The sequence below is a fragment of the Melospiza melodia genome, chromosome 4, assembly GCF_035770615.1.
Source record: "Melospiza melodia melodia isolate bMelMel2 chromosome 4, bMelMel2.pri, whole genome shotgun sequence".
Taxonomy (NCBI): Eukaryota; Metazoa; Chordata; class Aves; order Passeriformes; family Passerellidae; genus Melospiza; species Melospiza melodia.
Genome location: NC_086197.1, coordinates 22,948,011 through 22,970,963, shown reverse-complemented (window position 1 = coordinate 22,970,963; position 22,953 = coordinate 22,948,011). Strand labels below are relative to the sequence as shown.

The 22,953-nt window shown below is 40.6% G+C and overlaps 1 protein-coding gene across 1 annotated transcript in view; it reads left to right on the top strand.

Moving 5' to 3' along the window:
- SHISAL1 (shisa like 1) overlaps window positions 1-21,017 on the top strand; it is a 73,606-nt gene extending 52,589 nt beyond the window's left edge. The window contains exon 5 of the mRNA XM_063154279.1: window positions 17,367-21,017. Within this exon, the coding sequence (XP_063010349.1) occupies window position 17,367 (1 nt within the window). The 3' untranslated portion in view covers window positions 17,368-21,017. The remainder of the gene's footprint in view (window positions 1-17,366) is intronic.
- Window positions 21,018-22,953: the final 1,936 nt, after the last annotated feature.

The window sequence follows — 22,953 nt, the reverse complement described above, 5'->3', positions numbered from 1 at the left end:
GGTAACTGAGCATGTCCTCAGCAACTATACAAAACCGCATAAATATTTTGCTGGTGGCTAAAAAGATCTTGTGAAAGAATTTGCTTTGATAGCAGATTTTGAAACAGGATGTAGGCTATCACTGCAGTGCTTCCTTCAGTGACTTGTAGGAGCTGCAATCTTGCCTGTGTGATGAGACATTGGTGCTGCAGTGGGTCACTGTGCACGCAGTCCACAAAAATCATGAGCCATTGTGGTGACAGAGGAGTTAGTGCAGAGGCTGCTCTTGATATAATTATTTACAGTGACAAGGGAAAAAAACTGCCTCCTTCGATTCTAGGTAAATAAGATCTCAGCTTCACATTTGCAGAATTACTTCACTGAATAGCAATAGGATGATGCTGTTTTAAAGATGCAGAATTTTGCATCATAGGACCAAGCATAGTTTTTTATTTAGAGCCCCTACCTGGACTTTTATGTTAGACTAAATTTAGCAAGCCAGAGCATGAGTAATTTGGGTTTTTTAAAAAGATGAAAAAAAATTGAAAACTTATATTGTGCTTTTTTGAAAGAACTCTCTGGAAATTGACATCACCTAGAAAATCTGTTTGGTTACAAAGATTAGGTGTGTAAGGCTACATCTACCATTATCTGTGGGCCTCCAATGCCTTTGGAATATATTGGGTTAGAATAACAGATAATGCTGAATGAATTTTCTTCTAAATATTCTTACCTTGCTTGCTGAGAACTGCATAACTGCTAAAATAGAAATTAGCTCTACCCCAGCCCAAGCCAGCACATCAGGGCAGGAAGCCAAAAGCACAAAGACACGGTGGGCTTGGAACCAAACACCTCAAAATCTGCAGTGCTCCAAGTCTTATTTGCTTGCCTCGATACAACATGCAAAAAATTGGCAGATTTTGGTTTTATCATTTCCATTTAAATAATTAAAGTTACTGAGTGCCTGCTTCCTTTCTTCCTTGTGTTCATAAATTGACTGTTAGCATGTGAAGTTAAGCCAATGTGCAAGGTTTTTGTCCAGTTCAATCTAAGTCTTTGTGTACTAGATATGCCCAAAATGCATCTTTTGTTGATACATATGTAGTACACATTGTTCATTTCTTTCCATACTCTCCTTTTCCTCTGGCTCAGTAAATTATAGACCCCATACTGATTTCTCTACATTCTTAACTTCAAATTCATGGCATGTGGGCTTATTGATATTCCCTATTACAGCTGTTTCTCAGCCTTTTCATTGAATTGGGGCTGTTGCATTTATCAGCTTCAAGAAAATCTTTCTTTTAAAGGGACTGTACAGTTGAAGCACTTTTACTTAAATATGATAATGAAGTGTGAGAAAACAGTAATTAGTAACTCACTCAAAAGTGAGTGGTTAAAAGGTTATCTGAGTACTATTGCTGAATGAACTCTTCATACTGAGAAATGACATCTAGTAAAATTATTGGAAATCAGAGCTGAAAATCTTCCATATTTAAATTCCATCATCTATTTCTCATGTATTTCTGGATAGAATTTTTTGCAGTGAGATCATTACCTCAACCCCATGATACAGATATGGAATGACACTACTGAAGTAGCAGATAGCAGTATAAAATTTATGTGAAATCAGAACACTCCAATTAAGCCCACAGTTTTACTGCATAATGTCACAACACTGTAGCATCACACAGGAAGGAGTTTGACATCCCAAACTGTATCAACCTATTCCATCTCCTCCATCACAATAGGAACCAGTAAACTAAACTTTAAAAGACTCTATAAATATTTTGATAGTTACAGAAGTCCTACCCCTGGCATCCTCTTAGGTGCTAGATGCTCAACAGTAATTGAGTAATGTTTTACACATTTTAAATATGCACAGAAAAATAAAATAGCATCCTCACTTGGGTTCTGAAGTACGACAGAAAAACTTTAGCATGAGCCAAAGATCTTTCCAGGGATAGAAAGAATAAAACAGGAGATGCTGAGAAGCTGGAGTTAATGATTTAAACAGACAGTCCTTACTTTATGCCAAGTGGCAATGGGATTTCTAAGTAGGAGATTTAGTGTAATTCATTGTTCTGAACTGAAAGAAAACACATTTCAAAAATAAAACAGAAAAAAAAATATAGACAGGATATTGCCCATCTTCAGTAGTTTATGCTGCAGAAACTACTTAAAATACCTCCAGAACAACTATCTATGGTGCTTTTAACAGAAGTGAGAAGGAAGAACAAACAAGGTAAGAGTCTCTAAAGTAAGATGCCACTGCTTTCACCTTGGAAAAGAAACTCCCAAAGTATATTTTGAATGTCAAAAAACAAGTAACTCCCTAAACTCAAGGAGTACTGAAGATCCTGTGTTGACCTATTTATTATTTTCAGAGTTACTATTAAGCAAAAAGCTATATATAATAAATAATCCTTCTGTGGGGTAGCAGAAGATCTTTTAAGTAAGCTAAAATTTCTGTGTGAAATGATGGTGTATTATGGGATATCAGACATTAATGGAATAATCAGAAACTTATATGATAATGCTGAAGGCGGGACTGTAAATGGTAACAATGTCAGACAATTATTTTCTGTGAGAGCTGAGGTCAGGAATCTACCATATCATTACTTTTATTGTCCCTGTCCCCTGATGAGATTATAATGAAAACAACCACAGTAGTCATTTCATCAGAGAAGTGCTAAAACTTGTCTGTATGACCTTGTTTTTATAATTATGTTTCACTGAACAGTTCAAAAAAAGAACTTAAAAGAACCAGAAGTTAGACACAGATTTTCATTATTAGCAAGGTATCAGACATATCTTGGCTGTTTAAGTCTCAAAAGAGAAATACATCAAGAAGCACTGAAATCTGTGTCATTATACTCTTCACTGAGACATGAGAGAACACTGATGTCAATCAGCAAACAATTTTCAGGCACTTGAAAGCTTTTGGGAAAGTTACATGATCAACACTGTCATAAATAAATATGCACAGACACCTACAATTCACTGCAGGAAAAAAACATACCTCTGAGGAGAGTTTGAAATCCACATAGAAAGTTTCTTGGAAATTTGCAATGCTGAGGAGATAAAACCAACTTAAGACATGAAATAGCAGGAATATGACATGTCACTGGAAAGCAATTAGAAATGCTGCTAATGTTAGTCCCACCTCAGGTGACAACATGATCCTAAAACAGAACAAGTGAGACACATTGCTTCAAAGAACTCGGAGATGAGTTTAATCAGCACAACACTATGTAGCCTGCACAGAGCAGCAGCAGAGGAGTAATTGGTTGTAGCTTGGCACCCATCGTAATATACAGGAACGCAAAAAAGGTGTGTAAAAGGTGGTTATGTGTGGAAATAAGCTACCTCACTTCACTTCCCAATAGAGCTATCTGTTTCCTGGTGTTTCTGAATAGTAGGAACCTTTACTTAGGCTCCAAGATTCTTGCAGGTGGAATGACTTGGGAGACGGAGCTATTGACAGTAAATGTTAAAGGCAGAGATGGAAAGGTGTTTGCACAGCAGCTCACAGCAGAAAAATTACTCTGGGACTCAAATCTGGAGGGGAACGAGCTCCACCCACAATTTTCCTTCCTGAAGAACTGGTGCTCTGGTACATCAGGGAGGAGTTTATGCACAAAGGAGCTGTCCTAGTTACAGGAATTGTGTGTATTAACGATCTGATCATATCCCTGAGCTGAGCCCTGCTGAGCACACACCACACAGGCTGCCTCCTGTCTGCTGGAAATCACTGCTGGCTGTCACACAGAAAAGGAACTGCAGTGAGCTTCATCAGGAGTTACAGTAAATTAATTAAACAGCCACTAGGTATATTCTGTGTTGATTACTGTTACAGATTTCGGTCACTCACACAGAGGATGGAGGCAAAGTAATTTTCAGTTGCATTCACAGTCTTTGCAAAGTGGTGAGTCACAGGGAGCTGCTGAAGCCAGAACCTGTTACCTGCTCATCCCCAGCACAGCTTCACCAAAAACATCTTGAAGAAATTGTGACTGGAATGGAAGGCAGCCAGAGATCAGCCTTTCACTCACCAAAAACCTCCCAAACTTCTCTCATGCTGCTGAAGTTACCAGCAGCCAGAAGAACATCAGCCTGATTTGCATTTTAAGGCATTTTAAAGAAAATTACATGATGGAATGACAGTTGACTCAATTTATTTTTTTTAATATTCACTGAAACCTCTTACAGCATAACAAAAATAGGCATCCCAATTAAAAAGAGCCCCATGAGTGTTTGCATGAACAACAAAAATAAGACAAAATTGGGGATGCGTTTTTGAGAGTATTGTGGGATGATAGCTAAACAATTTGGAATTCTGGAGTTCATGGAGAGGAGATACCAATTAGAAGTAGGCAACTGTCTCACGAGTAGTGTGAGATTGCTAGAGGGAAACACCACCTTCCCTAGGGCCTGCAGCAGGAAAACTCCTTGTGACAGATGGGAAAGCATTCAGGGAGAGCTGCAGAACTTACTGGACTTCTGGAAAGTTTGTCAGACTATGGAGTTAAGGAAGCTCAAGGCTAAAAGAACATTAAAAGGCAATTCGAGCTTGGTCTGTAAATTCTTCATGGCCCAGAGATTTCAGATAGTAGAGGACTGTACACAGACAGAAAAATATCCAATACCTGGAAGATCTAATTATACAAATCTTTACTGGTGATAAAGAGCAGGATTAAACTTAGTCAATTTAGCTATCTAAAAATCCTGTATCTACTAGTTATCCTCACTAACACATTGAAAGAGGCATTTCCAGGTGGTTATTCATTCCACCTATCTTAAGATGGATGAAACTGCTTGGAAGCCTGGCTTGATTAATTTTTTTGACATTATGCTGGAAGATGAGTTTACAGAAGTCGTTTATCCAGCTGAAATTTGCCAGTGGGATTTATCTCCTCCAAATCTGTTTTTTTTTTTTTAAGTTGGCAGTTGATCAAGGAAATGTCTTGAGATGCAGCAGAACACCCATTACTTGTGATTTTAAAATCAGCAAGGGAGCTTGTGGAACATAAGCAACAGTGGGAAGAATGGGAAGCTAGGTCTGCACAGCTGGCCAAACTGAGGACCCTAAGAGAATAAAAATCTTCAAAAATCTGATTTATCTGGGAAACACGTGAGGCTGCAGTCCCAGAAGATTTACACCAACATCATTTTTCTTAGAATAATTAGGCTGGAAAAAACTCTTAAGGTCACGCAGTCCAATCATTCCACTAGCACTGTCAACCCATGTCCCCAAGTGCGACATCCACACAGCTCTGAAATCCCTCCAGGGATGGAGACTTCACCACTGCCCTGGGTACCCTCTGCCAGTGCTTGGCAGCTCTTTCAGTGAAGAAATTTCTCCTAATATCCAACCTAAACCTCCCCTGGTCCCACTTGAGGCTGCTTCCTCTTACCCTATTGCTTGTTATCTGGGAGCAGAAATCGACCTCCACCTGTTTTCAGTCTCTTTCCAGATACAGATAAAGAGCAACAAGGTCCCCCCTGAGCCTCTTTTACTCCAGGCTGAATTTCCCCCAGCTCCCTCAGCCCCTCCTGCTGCTCCAGCCCCTCAGTGTCTGTCTTGTGAGGGCCCAGAACTGGACACAAGATTCAAGTTGCGGCCCCAGCAGTGCCAGCCCAGGGGACAGTCACTGCCCTGGCCCTGCTGCCACACCATGGCTGGCACAGCCCAGGTGCCATTGGCCTCCTGCCCCCCTGGGCACGCCTGGCTCCTGTCCAGCCGCTGTCCCCAGCACCCCCAGGGCCTTTCCCGTCTTTCCAGCCCCTCTGCCCCAGCCTGGAGCTGCAGGGGGTTGGCATGATGCAAGCATCACATTATCCCAGCATGGCAAGCTGATCATGCTCACTGAGCAGTCAGAAAACACAAACCAACAGCTGCACATCAAAACTCACACGATGCTTTTCTCCAGTTATATCACCCTCTGCCATTCAGGACTGCAGGGGACAAACATGTGGCCTTCTTCCTTCCCTACCTCTTCCAATAAATGCCTGATTATACAGCTGCTGCATAATAGCTGCTGATGCCAGTGGAACTGTGCAGTGAGTGCATAATCACTCCAGAGAATGGGAATCTCTGGGCAAAGCCTCATCCCAGCACCACCTGCCCAGTCCTCATCTCTCAGGTTCTGTGGGCTCAGAGAGCCAGTGCTGGTAGCAGCACTGAAGAGGTGAAAATTATTTTTGTATGTAACAGGCTTCCAACTTTTTCTGTGGAAGCGCTGTGAGATTATAGTGGACAAGAGAGCATCCAGCAATGGGCTCTGTTACAGTGTGTGCTTGTAAAAGCTGTTGTGGAATTAATCATACTGAATTCTTACAGCCTTTCTGCTTCTCCTCTAATATTAAGGTGCTCACGTGATAGCTGCAGTTATCACTGGGCACCTCTAAGAAGCTTAAATTTCTGTCATAAAAAAATGAGCATATAATAGATCCACAATATGAAATGTGCACACAGATGCAAAAAAAAAAAAAAAAAAAAGAAAAAGGGGGGGCAAATAATGAAAAGTAACCTAGGACAAAATAAGAATAACCCACCAACTGGCAGTCATAATGGCATGCAACAAAAAATTTCCATGCTTTGTAAATTATCATTCAAACCATGCCATACCAAGTGGAATTCCTCAGTTCTGTGACACCAGCCAAACACTGTTTTTCTTTCTCTGTGACTGAAGAAAGGCTGCTCTGCAGGGATCATACACGGCCACTGAGCCATGCCCAAAGTTCCTGTTGCAGCCAAAGGACATTCGATGCCCCAGCACACCCATATCTAGATGCAGCTGTGAGACAATTTAAAAGCAATAAACCAGTCACAGTTCCAGCACTGGCGTCAAAGCATGTTTCTGTGTAAAACCAGCCATACAGCTCAGATAACCACAGAAGAAAAATTGTTTTCTTGCCTTTTGTACTCTGCTAAAATTGCCCAGGGTCCTTGGCCTCTTCTCTTTCCACATCACAGCACACCTCAATTTCTCCTATCACTTTTTTACATGGGAAAGGCGGGGAGGAAAGAGGGAAGAAGCATTTCTGCATAAAATTGCCTTTCTAACATTGCTTCCAGTGTGTAGTGCTGTAACCAATGATGGTGTTGTGGGTGTTGCCCTTCTGCTCCCAACTGCAAAGAAACGAACTTAAAAGTTTTTTATTGCTTGGATGATTATGTGCAAATAAACATAGACTGGATCTACAACAGGAAGCCAAACAGGAAGCATATTAAATTTCAAAGGCTCTATTACTCCTATTGATTTTAGCTGTTGATACTTTTGTTAAGGTTAAAAAGCAGTTCTGTGTTGTTTATAGAAGTATCCTCAGAAACTTATTTTAAAATAAATAGTTTATATTTTCCTGCTGCTAGAAAAGTCACACAAATTCAGTTGTGAAAAGAAAAGAAAAGCATACATAGAAAGAACAGTTGCAGGAAACATGACTGTTTTCATCCTACAATGAAAGCTCTCAACACAGTAATTACTACATATTTTCTCTTGAGCTCTGACTCAGAAGACTAGCCCTCTTCATACTGAAAAGTGAGAGCAGAAAATAAAGCTCTTGGTAAAAGTAATAACTATTTCAAAAAATACTTTTTCTCACATGTCATTAATATGTATTTTATTTCCAGAAATGACAGAATCTCCTGTATTGTACAGAGGTAACTAAAAAAGCTAATTTAACTTGCACTAAATACGCAGCTCTGGGCTAAATCACAGGTTTGGTGCTCAAAACTTGAGTGCTGAAACAGATTCCTCCCTCCTAAATAGATGGTTGTGCAGCTGGAGCAATTTGAACCTCTGGCAAGGCAGAGGGAAGCAGCACATGCATCTTGTCTCAGAAGATTGCTCATGCTCAGGAGAGGGAAATGGAAATAAGAAAGGGGAGGTAGCTTCCTGAGCCAAATGAAGTGCAGAGGCTGAGGAGCAGTTCCAGCAGCCAGAGGGGTTCCCTGGTTGTTGGAGGCCAGCACAGCAATTGGGCACCTTCCTCCTCCTCCACTGTCCTGCCCCCTTTCTATGCAGCACTCACCCTCCTAGCACGGGAACAAGAGCCTGGAGTATTTCTTAGTGATCCAGCTGGGATCCAGTTCAAGCAATATACTCATTTGATCTGCTTTGTAAACCAACACTGCCACATTCCTTCAATCTGGGACAAGTTCTTGTCCTGCTTCTAACATAAGTCCCCTGAAATCTCAGTGGCTTTCAGTTTTCTTGACTTCTGTGGGCTTTGAAGAAGTCAGCTCCTCAAAGCTCTGCAAATGGTACCAGAACATTCCAGTCTAATGTTTGGCTGACGCCTTTTTCTTTGCAGCATGTTTCAGCAGTTCAATTTCCATGCAAGTGGTTGGGTTTTAGCCTCTGTTGGACATCAAGACATGCTAGGCAGCAATTTTAAGAGATTGAATTTTGCTGATGCCAAGATGTTAGGGCAAAAAGAGCAGGATATTCACCTGATGTAGGCTGGCCTGAGCTGTTGTTTAGCTCAGTCGATTATTCTTTAATTTTACACAGAAACAAAGCTTTACCGATATAAAAAATGTCAGAGATTATATACAGGAATTGCAGGCCAGATAAATAGATACATGAATAAACACATGCCTTCCTTACATCTGGCCACATTTTTCCTCTACTCACTAACATTTCTGTTCAATTCATGTCAAGGTACAAACCACATTGTCCTGTATAACTGAGCTGCATTTACCCTCAGCTGTAACTTGCAAAAACCTGTTACAACACTGAGAATTGACCATCCTCATAGGTAAAGATACTGTGAGCTATACTGAGTATAGCTTGCACAGACAGCCTTTTAAATTGTCCTTCATTTATAAATAAATAGATTAAAAAAAAATTTAAAATTACCAGATTGCTCTATAAGTGCTCTTCTTTCTGATTCAAGCAATATTGTTGAACCAAAGTTTTGGTGCTTGTAAGTTTTTAAAAATCCCTGTCAGTATTTTCAGTGCATTAGGAGACTATGTAAGTGGGGAAAGGCAGTGTCTTAATGAGCTACATTCTAAATCACATGCCAAGTTTTACTGGTTTTTTTTTTTTTAAACCTCACTTTCTAGAGGATCCGTTAAATTCAGATTGTCAGTCAGCACGAAAGGAGGCTTTTTTCTCCCATCATGTACCTGAATTTTAACACAGAAGGGCATGCTCTTGTAAAGCCTCCTGTATTTCCACTGTGCTCTCCTGGATCTAAGATGAATGGTTTGGCACTGCTGTATAAGAACTCAGCACAAATGGAGAATATTTGAGTGTCTGAGGGATGTCATAGCCACTCTCTAGGAACAGATTTTGAAAGCTGGTGACATCAGCTTTTGGGAAATTGGGAAGAGCTGGAATCAGAGATAGCTCAGTCCTTACCATTGATGCAGAAATAGTCCAAGTTCACAGCTTTTTTAAGAGCTTTTACAGCACTACCAATTGAGGATCAAGCCCTGCTCCAGAGAGTGCTCATCTATTACCCCACCCACAGGAACATGCAGCACCTCTTGGCATGTCATGAGCCTCAGGGATTCACATTTCCTGGAACTGAATTTGTGAGATGGGGAAAAAAATCTAGGACTGCACATGCAGATGGAGGATAAGAATCTGCTTCCTTTTTTAGAGGTAGCTGTGTTTGAGGAAATACCTACAGGCCTTGGGTTTTCCATCAGAATCTTCTAGGATGTTAGGGGTCTGTTATATGTGTTCATCAAATCTGGTCGTGAATAAACTTGAGGGAAGTTTTCTAACCAGAACATGGAGACTGCAGAAACCCTTCCACTTAGTGGTACTGGATTGTAAAACAGAGTTTCATATATTTACGTAGAAATTTGTATATTTGCATGTGGCAGTGTGAGAGTGAAGATGGTGTTAAGAGAAATCTGCACTACTGCTGCACATTTTTGTAATTCCGTTTTTGGGGCCAGTGGGTCTTCTCATTTCCTAAGTTAGGCTTGGGACTCTGAGGTTCCTGCACTATCAGTTTTGTTTGGAGCCCCTCTGAGGAGGAGTAGAGTAGCTCTGCAGGTGTAGAGTAGCTCTTCAGAGTTGTTTTCTGTTGACAATAAAGGACCCTGAGGTAACTCTCTAGAAATTAACCATTTTAGCATTCTAATGGTTGCATTTAGGTGGGATTAAGCCCACTTAGAGTATCTATGCCATTAAATTACACTACACACAGCAATAAGTCTCCTTTCCAAAGCAACATACTTGGATCTTAAAGAAGCAGACAAAAATACTCTCTTGCCTCCAGCAATAGTTCCTCTGTTTTTAAATATCTTACTCTATGATAGGAGTGCAATTAAAGCTATTTGGTCACTCCACTTACATGAAAAAGGTGTGAAAATGAGAACAGTCCCAAGTGGAATAATAATCTAGAGTTCTTCACATGATACCCACATTCAGCTTGGCATTATGATGCCTTGGGGTCTTGAAAAAACTTGAAAGCAGCTCAGACTGTTTACATAGCAAAACCAGGGTTGCAGGTTTTTTTGACTCATACAAAGAAATTTTGGTTCAGGCGTATCAGCTGTTTAAGGACTGCCACATATTAGCAGGAAAATTCATCAGCAATCAACCAGATGAATTTCAGCCTCAAGCCATGTCTGTTTCAGGCAGCCTGGTAGTGACACAAGAGTTTCATAAATATCTGGAGAATTAGTAAGCCCAACTAATTTTCAGTTTTACTAGTAATGGGCCATCCACTCTTGTAAGACATTTTGGAAGGGGTGTTTTGAGTATTTTTCTGAAATAACCTTAAGAAGAGGAAGAAAACATTTCAGATCATGAAAAGTCAGACTGCAGCTCTTCAGTGAGGAAAAACATAGCTTTTCAGTGATCATCTTTCAGTTTATGTGCTCAAACCTTCATCTGTTCCTCCATTCAAAACTTTTATTTAAAACTTTGAATGCTTCATATTTCCTTTTAAAATAAAAACAAACCTCAAAAATTCTCCTGGATGTTTTTACTTCCCAGAACAGTGTTCAGGAGTATCAACCAATTCAGGAACTACCAAATGAAAAACACTGCTACTAATTGAAAAATACTTGACTTTCATGAGCATAGGATTACTTAAGAAACCATTATTTACAGTAGGTAATGTTTATTTATGTTAGCAACCCAAATGGTTTCAAATCACTACTCTTTGCAAGTGAGTATGGTAAAATATGGCCATTAGAAAAAAAATAGAGAAAATTGTATCCTGTGTGGTTTCATTCCTGTCCCACCCAACCCAGCTGATGGGACAAAATATGTATTTAATTTGTACAATTATAGATATTCCAGAGACTCTCTCTACAGGAAACCAGTTTTCCCTCCTAGCTTTGCTCTGTTGGCCAGGCAGCCACACTAATGGCAGAAGTTAAGCCAGCTGCTGTTTGAACGCCCGCAGTTCAGGGGAAGGAGCTGGATGAGGCCAGTCCTTGCCTGCTGCAGCTCTCCAGGCTCACTGCAAGTGCCAAAGCTCCTCCTGCATCCCTTTGTAGGACAGGCCTTGGAGCCAAGCAGATCCCAAGCCTCACTTCCCAAAAGGGCAGCCAGATCTTTGGTAGTGTGACCATAGTGCTGTACCAAAACCAGTTCCTGACTGGTTGCAATTTGTTTCCCAGCTCTCTGGCTTCCAGATCACAGCACTGCCCTAGACTCAAGAGCAAACCAGTAAGTCTACCAGTGTGAAGCTCAAACACATCGTATAGGCAAAGTGTTCCTCTGAAAACCATCTCTGAACTCAATATTAGCAGCAAAAAGTCATGGAATCAAATTTAGAAGTAATTTAAAGAGGCAAAGAAAGCCCCTCCAGTGGTGTGATATCCCAATCTCATGGATGAGTGCACTCCAGTGGGGGGTACACAGCTATTGGTAATTAGAAGTCTTAGTATTGTTATCAGATTTATCTGGAAAATAATCAGCAGTGGAGTTTAAATCTGTCAAGTCCTTGTCTGTCCCTCTGACACAGAGAACAGCCCTGCACCTCCCCTGATCCACCAGCCTTCCTCTGCAGGGCAGCAGGCACCTGCCTGACATCTGCCAGCAGCTCTCTCTACCCAAGCCAGACTCTCCCATGGGAACATGAGAGCTTCCCAAAGTGTCTAAAGTTCCTCCAAAACCAGGGAGCAGCTCTCAGAAGTGATGTGATGCCATGTGCAGTTCAGGTTATATCCCCTGAGCCCTTATGGGAGTTGCACAAGCGTAGACTGGTCTGTAAAAGGTGAGATTCTTAAGAAATGTGGTTGTAGGAAACGGAAAGCTAGAAACTTCCATTGATACTGAAGGGTTTGATTTACAGCCTTGGAAGAAGCTTGGATTGATGTAAAAAAAATTACACAGACATTAAACAGAAAAATTATAAATTTCAATTTCTCTAGTTGTAAGTAAGAATATACCTTAAGTAAGTAAGAAATGGTATTGGGTAAGATGGTGAAGGGCTTTATAGTGTAGCAATGTAATTGTACAGAGTAAGCTGGGTGTAGATGTTATCATAGACATATATGTGTGTACGTGTAACAACAGCCCATTGGATAAAAGTATCTGCAGTGCAGCAGAATTAAGTTAAGGTGATAGGCTATCAAAACAAAATAAACTTTGTGGCAATTTTCTATTGGATTGGAATGTTATATATTGCCTTATAATGAAAAAACTTGTGACTACCTTGAGCTATGGCCGACTTCTTACGCCTCTAAAATCTCACAGTCTTTGAGGTTGATGTTTATCTGAGTAATAAATCGTTTTTAGCCTGACAGTAGTCCCATCCCTTCAAGTAAGGCATCGATAATAATTGTGGTGAACAACTTAAAAAACAGACTTACCAGCACTCATAACAAACTATTCACATGGAAACTTCTTTAAAACTGCTTCACAAGTTGTTTTTTTCTAATAAGTCTTTCTAGTAATCCATTGTAAACAGTCAATGATGGAACGTCTGAGACAGGTGACAGCAATCACCTTTTTACACAGGATGCCCTTAGGTGATAATTAGCTCCCATTACATAGACAAGCGATTCAGCTGTGAAAGTAAGCACGTGCCTGGTCCCCAGCTGCATTTCCTAGGTGGAAGGGAGAACAGCCTGACAGGTGACATTCACACCTTTTGTCTGAACTCACAGACACTGTGCTGATGTTAGCTCGTTGCAGCGTGAGCAAACACACTGCCCTAAGCATAATGCAAGGGAAATTTAAATAATCCAAATGCTTTCTTCCCACCTGCAAAGCAACATTGTTTAACTCTGGTGAATCACACATGCATTGCACGTTTATTCCATTTAAACCTTAACGCCATCCTGAAGTATTTGCTTTCAAACATATTTTGACATTTCTCTCCATTTTTGCAGAATTGTCAGCTACAGGAGGAACACTTGAGTTGAAATTTCAGGCTGCTTTCCAAGTTGAATATGTCCAGTGCCTGACTTTTGTGTAAATTCTTAAGCACCAGATGTCTGTCTTCCCTGAGCCAGCTATTATTTAGAAATATTAGCAGAGGCTGTCAGTGATGGTGGTCATTTTTAGCAGCGGCTGTGACAAAATTGATTTGCCACCACTTAAGGTCCTCCTCCCATCTGAACCTCATGCAGGTGCTGGGATGCATTTCACAGCTAGACCATAGGAGAATTTGTGATCCATCAAAAGTGAGGTAATTCAGCCTAGGGATGAAAATAGAGGCAAATCCAATGCTCCTTTATGGCAAGATGGCAGCACCCAGGACCGTTGCTTAATGCTCAGTTGTTTCTTGTCAGTCCAAAAAGTCCTGAACATTCAATTCAATTCTTTGGTATTGAGCCAACCTGACACAAATTTTTCTTCTTGTTGAAGTTTCCTCTGCATTGGAAAAACCTGAATCATTCAGCTATTTTGATGTTCTCCCCAAAAAAAAGATGAGGAGCCCCACCTAAAAAGTCAAGTCTGTGACTTTCCACTTTCTTTCATGCAAACAAGATGGCCAAATTGAGATTGAATGAGTGGCATTCACTCTGGAATTTTGTAACTTTCAAGAATTAGTATTGGAATAATATAATATAATATTAGTATGGCAGGAACCTTTCACTATATACTTTGGATATAATGTTACATGCTCGGTATAATAGAGCCATAGGAGTCTACAGATTCCAAACGATGAAAATTATTTCCCTGCTCTTTGGCAGACCTGCAGAGGGATTCGATTATATTCTATTTCTATTTCTTTCTGGCTTGAGATATATTTAGACATTTAGTGCTTGTCCTGCAATTAATTTCTCATGTCCTCCCTTTCAAGCTGGTGAGGCTTTTACAAAGTCTTGTGCATCATGCTTTGTCCTCCCTTGTCCTTCCATTTCTGGGCAAGGAGGGCACATTCCTATTTCCTGTAACAACAGGTGTAGCCACCAAGGGCTTCCTGTTGCAGAAAGCTGTTTGTTAGCCTGGCATCCCAGCTCTATCTGTGCCAGAGACAGCAAAAGCTTTTCTCCCAGTCACAGTGAGCAGGCTGGAAGGCAGATGCAGATCACAGCAGGCCTGCTCAGATCAGTGTAGTGCCATTTTATGCCAGAGTAAAACCTGAACAGTTGCAGAGGCTGTTTGCTTTCGTGTGAAGTATGAGCCACAACTCGTGTAAGTCTTGGTCCAGGGTGCATCTGAGGTCTGAGGGGACTGTGATGATCCATGGCACTTTTTAACCAGAGGCCTTGTAATGGTGAATGTGGCAGCTGTTTACCTCATTTGTTAGAAAAATGGCAGAAATCTCTGGAAAAACTTGCCTTCAGAGGCTCTGAATCATTCCTTCATTACTAACGGATGGCATTTCATTCCAGCAGAACTGAGCTACCAAGCAATTACTGCTGTCAAAGAGGAGGCAATCTTTTAGTTGTCGTCTGCCTTGTCAAGCAATGAGAATCACAGAATCACAGAATGATTTGGGTGGGAAGAGACATTAGAGCTTATCCAGTTCCACCCCTTGCATGGGCAGGGACACCTTCCACTAGACCAGGGCTGCTCCAAGCCCTTCCAACCTGGCCTTGGACACTTCCAGGGATGGGGAAGCCACAGCTTCTCTGGGCAACCTGTGCCAGGGCCCCACCACCCTCATGGTAAAGAATTTCTTCCCAATATCTGATCTGAAGGTCCCCCCTGCTGATGTGGCTTTCCTGGGTGCTTTTCACTGAGCAGTCTGGGGTGCTGTACAGTGACCATAATCTCTGACAGGGAAAAGGAGCAACCTGAGCCACCTCCAGAGCACAAGCTTCAGCTCTAAGTGCATTAAAACCCTGCAGAAGTGACCAGAAGTGACAAACACAGGGTTTCTGTTGCCAAGCACACTGTGTTGGGGGACTGGAATATAACACTCTTGCACATGGAAATTAGCATTCATCTCTCTTAGGAGAATGTAGGTATTTTTATGGGATCCTGCTATTGCAAAATGATGTGAAGAAGTACCTCTCAACCTTACTGGTCCAGCCCCCAGTGAATCAATCAATCAGTCAATCAATCAGTCACATATCTCACTTCATTTATTGTAGGGGAAGAGGACCTTTTAGCTTAGCAACTGTCCTGTGAGGGTTTGGTTTCATGGAGAAGCTGTGGATTTGGCCCAGACTCATCCAGCTTGGAAAATGCAGGGTAAATACTCCCTACTTGCTGAAAGAGGCTTCCAGAGCTGAGTGGGATCTGGCTCTGCTGTCCACATCCTCCCACTCATCCTCCCATGGCTTTAGACAGAGGAGAAGAATTGGCAGGAAATCAGAGCTACTCACAGGAGTGGTATTTTAGCTTCTGTGCTGAAGACAAATATTCATGAACTTTGCTATGGTCCTCCCTGGCTGACAGTACTGTGAAAAATGCCTCAATGTGAATTAAGATAATACTGTTGTGCTATGGCTCTGGTGGCTGCATACCCAACCTTGCATTGTCCAGCATCTGGGTCCAAGAACTCCAGTAACTCTCACTTTGGTGACACTCTTGATTTTACCTTAACCCGAAGAAGGACCTGGCCAGCAGCAACTTGAGGACACAAAGGTAAAGAGTAACTGGCTGATAGGTCTGACATGTTTAAAATTACAGTCTGTCCTGGGACACACATGCCTGCTCTATCTCCTTCATCTCTAAACATTTATTTAAAAGCAAAGATAGATAAATAAAAGAAACTGTATCCTGTTAAACAGTCTAGTGATTTAAACTATGTAGATAGCCAATTAATAAAGGATTTCACAGGAGGGGAAGCACATGTGGCAATCTACAAAAGAGGTGAAACAACTGGAGGTGCTGGGAAGGACAGAGGTGCCTGCCAGCCATAATATGTACTCATAGTGTGCAGTTTCTTTCTCCCCAGGTGTTTTTTTTTAATTAGTTATAGCTGAGTCTCCTGAGACTCTCTTCTAGATACGAACAATTAATTTTAAACTTCATCGATGTGCAGACCTTACATGAGGCAGGTTTGCATGTTGTGTTACTATGCATTTCTACCTATATCAAAAAAGGACAAGTGACAGAACAAAACAATTTTTTTGGTTTTGTATTTCTAACATGAAAAATGCTGTGTAGGCTACTTGATTATTAGAAAGGAATTAGCTGTCAAACCTTGGGAGGTCTCATGTGACTGAGTTTTGGGTGAAGGCTTAAACCCTCAGAGTTGTAAGAAAATCTCAGATTTCTATCTGGAGGTCCTCCCTGGCTGACAGTACTGTGAAAAATGCCTCAGTGTGAATTAAAATAACACTGTTGTGCTGTGGCTCTGGTGGCTGTATACACAACTTTGCAGTGTCCAGCATCTTGCACTTGTTACCTGCTTGAGCAAACAGACGTATTTCTTTTATTTGTTACTATGATTAGTGATCCTAGTCTGCCTCAAAACATTCCCTAGCTGGACTTTCAGCACAGCCCCCTGCACCCTGCCATAGCTGTCTGTGGATGGACCCCACAGCCTGCACACCCTGCACAAGATTAAAGCAGCAGATTTAAAGCAGCTGTAATGTCCAGAAAGTGCTGCAAGCAAAAACTTAGTAATACTTGCAACACTTCTGTAAGGAAAGCACATAAATATATTATTTACCCACGTATATGTGTGGAAATAGAAGTACATTTTCTCATCTATTAGAGGAATAGGGATCAGAGTAAGCAGCCAGGACCAGTTCAATATGAACAGGGAGAAACAAGCTTAGCCTCCCACTCTGGCTATGCAGAATCAAACAAGAGAAGGAGAATGCAGCTATCAATAGCACTCACAAGGTCATACCAGACCGAACAGAACTAACAAAGGAAGGTAGAAGCCTCTTAACACCTCCTCTTTCTTCCTCATGCTTTTCCTTCTTCTTTCTTGCCTCCCGAGATTAAATCTGCAGCTGGAAATACTACAAGTTTTTCTTTACAGGAAATACTTTTGTGTTAGGTGTTCCTGAAACATGATGGAAACCATTTGTGCTTTATGTCTTCCAGAAAATTATATTGATGTGCCTCAAGATGGGAGAGGTAAGACCAGACTTCAAGGAGCAGCTTTCAAGAAAATCAACTAAATTACAAGAGCTGAAAAAATTATGGATAAGTAGGAGAGAGAAAGACTACAAGAAGAATATTGAGCAAGTCACCTGAAGACAGACACCATTCAAACAGCTTCTACAGGCAAATGATATAGAAAGAGTCTCCAGGAGAAAGTAGTCTGTAAGCAATATTTTAATTCTAGACTGACACTGTTATCTCTGAAAGGAAGCATCATATTTGTGAAAATGCTCAGTAGGAAGAAAATTACGTTGCTCTGGCAAATCCACACAAAGGTGGGAAATGACCACAAGACAAACCTTTGGTAGATAACTTTTCTTTGCCTCCCCATCCATCAATTGCCATTTGAGCCTAATCTCAGCCTAAGTGTCAGAATCCTGAATGTGAGTTTTTCCAAAGTTCTCTGGTTAACATTTTGTCACAATAGGGTAGATGCTGGTAATCCTCATCACTGTTAACCATATGGTCCTATGCATTGCAGAGGTAAGCAGAGCCCTTTCATTGAGTCAGACTGCAGGCTAACTTCAACCATAATGCACATTTTTAGATCACTGGCAATGACTCTGCTAAGACTATCTGAGCCCATCTTAAATTTAGGTTCTTGAAGAGGGCATCCTTTATTAGGATGTAACACCATTCCACCCCCATACTCCTGGAAGCTGAAAGCAAAACAGAAAAAAACCCAAAAATTGTTTATTTCAAAAGCAATAATACCATTGTCCCCTCCTTTCTAAGGCAATAGTCAAATTCCCTCAGCCACTGCCTGACTGCAGAGTTTACCCCACACAAGTCTCAGAATCCATTTGTAAGCCAGAAGGGCAATGACTTTGCCATAGAGGTATGTGGAGCACTTGATCACTGGGTTGCAGTAGGTTGACAACTTTCTACAGGGCAGGGTTATTTTAAAATCATACAGTACCAATTACATGAGCAAATCCTGTGAGATTCAGTTATTTAAGATATTTGCATGGAGAACCTGGTAGTGACAAGCAAACAGAGGAGTTCATCTGGAAATCGTAACACAAAGCCATGATAATGCCAGTTTAATCCTTCATGTCTAATATTTTGTCCTGCAAATCTCAGTAAGTTTAAAATAACCTTACATTTTACCATTTAACCGCAACATGAGGAACACCTTGTTAATGAATAATCAAGTGTTCCCTTTGTACCTCTTTGGCTGAATTAATTTTAGTTTTCTATTGAACTTAATGGGGACACTCTTCTCAGTGATTTGAGTCAGTTCTTGGCTACTGGAGTTCAGGATGGTATGTGACTAAAACCATGAAGGAATAAATAGTGTTGGAGGACCCAACAAGACTGGACATCACAGGAGTGGAAGCCCAGTCTTCAAATAAAGCCCAGTCTGAGTAGCATGCCAACATGCACATGCCCCTTTTCTCTGTAAACCAACAACTAAACATGCCAGGTATCACTGAGTAGGGGCAGGCATTACCTAAAAGAACAAATTCACAGGTGGGAGTGCTACCCTGCAGGGATGAAACTCCATCCTGTCCCAGGAAAGCTCGAAGCCTGGCCCACTCTCACTCATCACAGAAGCTCCTGCACATGCCCCCAGCTTGGAGAGACCTAAGGGAGCTGCCACAGTGCACCTGGGCTGTTACACCTGTGTTACACCTTAGGAACTCTGCAAGAAAAGCAAAGCACACCGAGTGGCTGGTGGTGATGCCATCCATGCCAACATCATGCTCCTCCACACTTCCCCATTGGCTCCAAGATCCATAACCCCTGCAGACACCCAAAAAAGTATCCACAGTAACCAGTGTGGCATTCTGCAGTAACTGTTTGGTCCTTTTACTTCTCCCAGCACCTACTTTCGTTGTGAGGTGATGACTGCCACAGAGAGCTTTGGAAAAAGCTTATGTTCATAGAGGAATTTGTATTAGATACTGGTTTGTGTGACTTACTGTATTTTGTAAGGGTTTTTTTCCCTTTGGGAATTGTGCGTTATTAATGAGCAGTTTTATGCTTTACTTCTAGTACACGTATACCTTGTAATGGATGTGCTTTTTGTTAGTTTGTTTTCTTTTATTCTCTACACAGAGCCAGTAAATATAAGGTAGATACTCTCTGGCTGAAATTCTGATTTTGCCTACCAATTATTTATGGATAAATCCATGTTGTAGTTGGTGAATAATTTTTCATCAATTGTGTTGTTATAATCACCTGATAGTCTCTCTACTTCAGCAGAATAAAAGATCCTGAATAAGACTAATGCTAATTGGGCCTTAAATTAAAGGGAAATTGTGCTCTACATATTTCCCTACCATCATTTCTATCAGCCCTTCTTCCTTGCTGTTGGGACACTGGAGAAGAGCACTGGCTACACAAATAGCCACCTGAACACCTCATCCACCTCTGTAGCTGTGCTCTGATATTCCTCTGCATTTACTTGATCAAAACTATGGTGGATCAGATAAACTGCAATGAATTTTTCAGTTATTTCTGCAGAGAGATTGGTTCAAATGCAATCCTTCTCTAAAAGAAATTATCTGGACTAAAATTATTGTATTTTTCCCTATGCCCATTCTGATATGTTTGGAAAAATAAGGGTTCTGAAATTAACACTTTAAAAAGTGCATACATTATACCTCGCATGTGACAATGGCAGCTGTCTATCTCAGTGGCTGTTAGGGAGCTTCCTGCTCCAGAAGCCCCTTCCCCTGCCCAAATAATTTCCTCTCTTCTGTTTCACTGAGAGCTGTGTCCAACTTCTTAGTAATTGCTGTGTATAATGTAGGACATAAAAAGTTAGGTTATAAAGCTTGTGCAGGACTTGGTGTTGTAATTTAACCATCTTTCATGCCTGGTTATGGATTTTACAAAAAACAGAGTGAAAATAATCTGGCCTCTTAATGTATAATTCAGCATATTGTAGCAGCTATTTTAGACACCTATTTTTTATAGTTTTACTATAGCTGTAATTTCTGTATGAGGACTGCCCACTTGAAGAAGCAATGAAGTTAACACATCAAAATGATTTTTTAAAGTCTGTTCTATTCCACTACCTGTGACTGTGTATAAATAGTAAAGCAACAAAAACAAAACCTCAACCACTGCTGGGAAGAAACACCTTTTCTCAGCTTCAAAAGTTCTCTTCTGTAAGACAGGCATTTCTTCTAGTCCTCCTTTTACAAAAGTAGTAAATTACTAAGAAAATTATATATATACAGTACAATAGTCTATTTTGATAGTCAGCAGACTATTTTAGGCTAATTAAGCTAACTAGAAATTGTAGGGTTGCAGTGATTTCTCTTTATTGATAAATTGATGATAATACTGTTTCCATATCACTTGGTGTTTGAAATCAACACGTGCCAGGGTCCAGTGATTTGCTAATCTAGTTTCTGGTCTGATCCTGTCCTATTTTTTTGCAGCATTCTCTAACTTCATATTATGAATCATGTTGTCTTTCTAAAGTGATTGCCAAGCAAACCAAAAATGTGTTTTACACTGCTATTGCACTGCTCTCGTCTTTATATACAGTAGTTTTTATAAAGATGTCCTTAGGTTTTAATAAATGAGTGTAACGTAAACTAATCTCTGTAATAAAACTTGCTTTAGTGTTTCAAAGGCTGTCTGGAATAGCTGTAGAGATTTGAGCTTCTGAGTATTTCAATAGCTTCAAAATTTGTGGCTTCCTTTCCCTCTGCAGGAAATCCCCAGATACCAGAACTCCATGGTCTGCACAAGGGTAAAATGAAGACAGTGTATTTAACACAAAGAATGGACTTAGAGATGGGGGGAAGGGGCCCCAAGAAGCCAAACCACACCACAAAAAAAAAAAAAAATATTAAGGCCGTTGCATTAATCAATACATATTCCATTTAGTCTGCTTCACATTTCCAGCAGTTGCTGATACCAGATATTTAAGATGGAAGTGTGGCACACTGAAGAGAGATTGCTAAGAAATAAAAATAATCTTTCCACTACTCCAGGCAAGCTGAGAAGGCCAAACTGCAACTGAGTAGAAAGAAAGCAACATTTTGACTTTCACACTAAAGTACTCTGTCCCACATGGCTCATCTCTCCTGCTGAGGCAAACACAGTTTAGTTTGCTTTGTACAAAAAGGCAGGACCAACAACTCTCAGGGAAAAGAGATTTAATTTGTTTTTTGCTTCCAGGCTGAAGGATTTGGACAGTTTCCCCAGGAAGTTTTAGATTTTCTAAACACTCTCTCAAGTCTCCTTGTCACCTGTTGTTTAGGAGGCATCATTGACAATGTTCCCAAAATACTGAGAGCTTTGAGCTGAAATTTCAGCTCTCCCATTAGTAAAAGGGAGTATTTTTGACAACATCACCTCTTGGAACAGATTGCTTCCTTTTACAGAAAGAATTCTTCCTCTGTCCTGCTGCCCCCAAGCTTGAGTTCTCCTCAGCTGTTTTCCTGTCCTCCTTGCTGTCCTCCTTGGCCCATCCCAAATCCTTGGTATCTGACTGAAGTCCTGGCATTTATACACAGCAGTACCTTTTCCCATTAGAAATTATCCTTTCAGCATCAGATCACTAGCCTCAGACTAGAGACTGTGCTGTGGAAATATACTTAAACCGTCAAAAATAGATTTTATAGCCAAATTTAAAAGGAAGGATGAAAAATCCCTTGTAATGTCACTTACTTCATGTGCCAGAGTGCATTTCTGGAACTTCTATAACAAAGCACATGAACTCTAAAGTAGAAAAGGATCATTTTCATTAAAGCAACACTTCAGTAATTCTTAGGGGTTTTACAACTGTAAGAGACTACAATTGCACTCCACTGTGCTAAAATTTATGGAAGGTATTGTAGAAAGAAAGAGGACAAAAAACAGCTTTAAAAATACATAAATGTGTAAAATTACATGTAATTGCAACCCAGTCCCCTTCTCAAACTGCACCTGCAATTGTGAAAACAGTTAAATAGATGAGACAAAGGACATAAATCAATGGATTGGGTGTGTTATAGCTCCCTCACCAAGTTTCAACAATTTTTATTATGTGCTTCTAGTAATTGAGTAAGGGTTATATTCAGCACATTATGCTCACCAGGAACAGCTTTTACATACCAAGGAGCAAATTAAATACCCCTGGAATTTCCATGGGAGATGTTAAAATGCTGATATTGACTTGCAGACTGCCATTATCATCAAGTCAAAACAAACAGGAGCATCACAGCCAGTTCCTTTAAACTGTTAATTCTTACTAGAAAGCAGAGACTTCATTGATTTGCTGGTTGCTCACACATACAGAAGGACAAGGAGAGAAAAGAGAGCTAAGATTTGATTTTTGTTTCCAAGAAAACAAAACTGTCACTCACTCAAGCTATTCCAAACAATTAGTTTAATTTGGAAAATGAAAAAATGTTACTTGGGGGGTAGGGGGGGGAACATACCAATACATTAGGTATGAGTAGCTACTGCTGCTGCTTTGCTGTAGTGAGAATTAGCAGTGAAAATCAGGTTTAAATCCTTGGTGTTGACAACACACAAACTAAACAAAGTTTGATCTAGGGAACATTTGAGAATAGTCTCC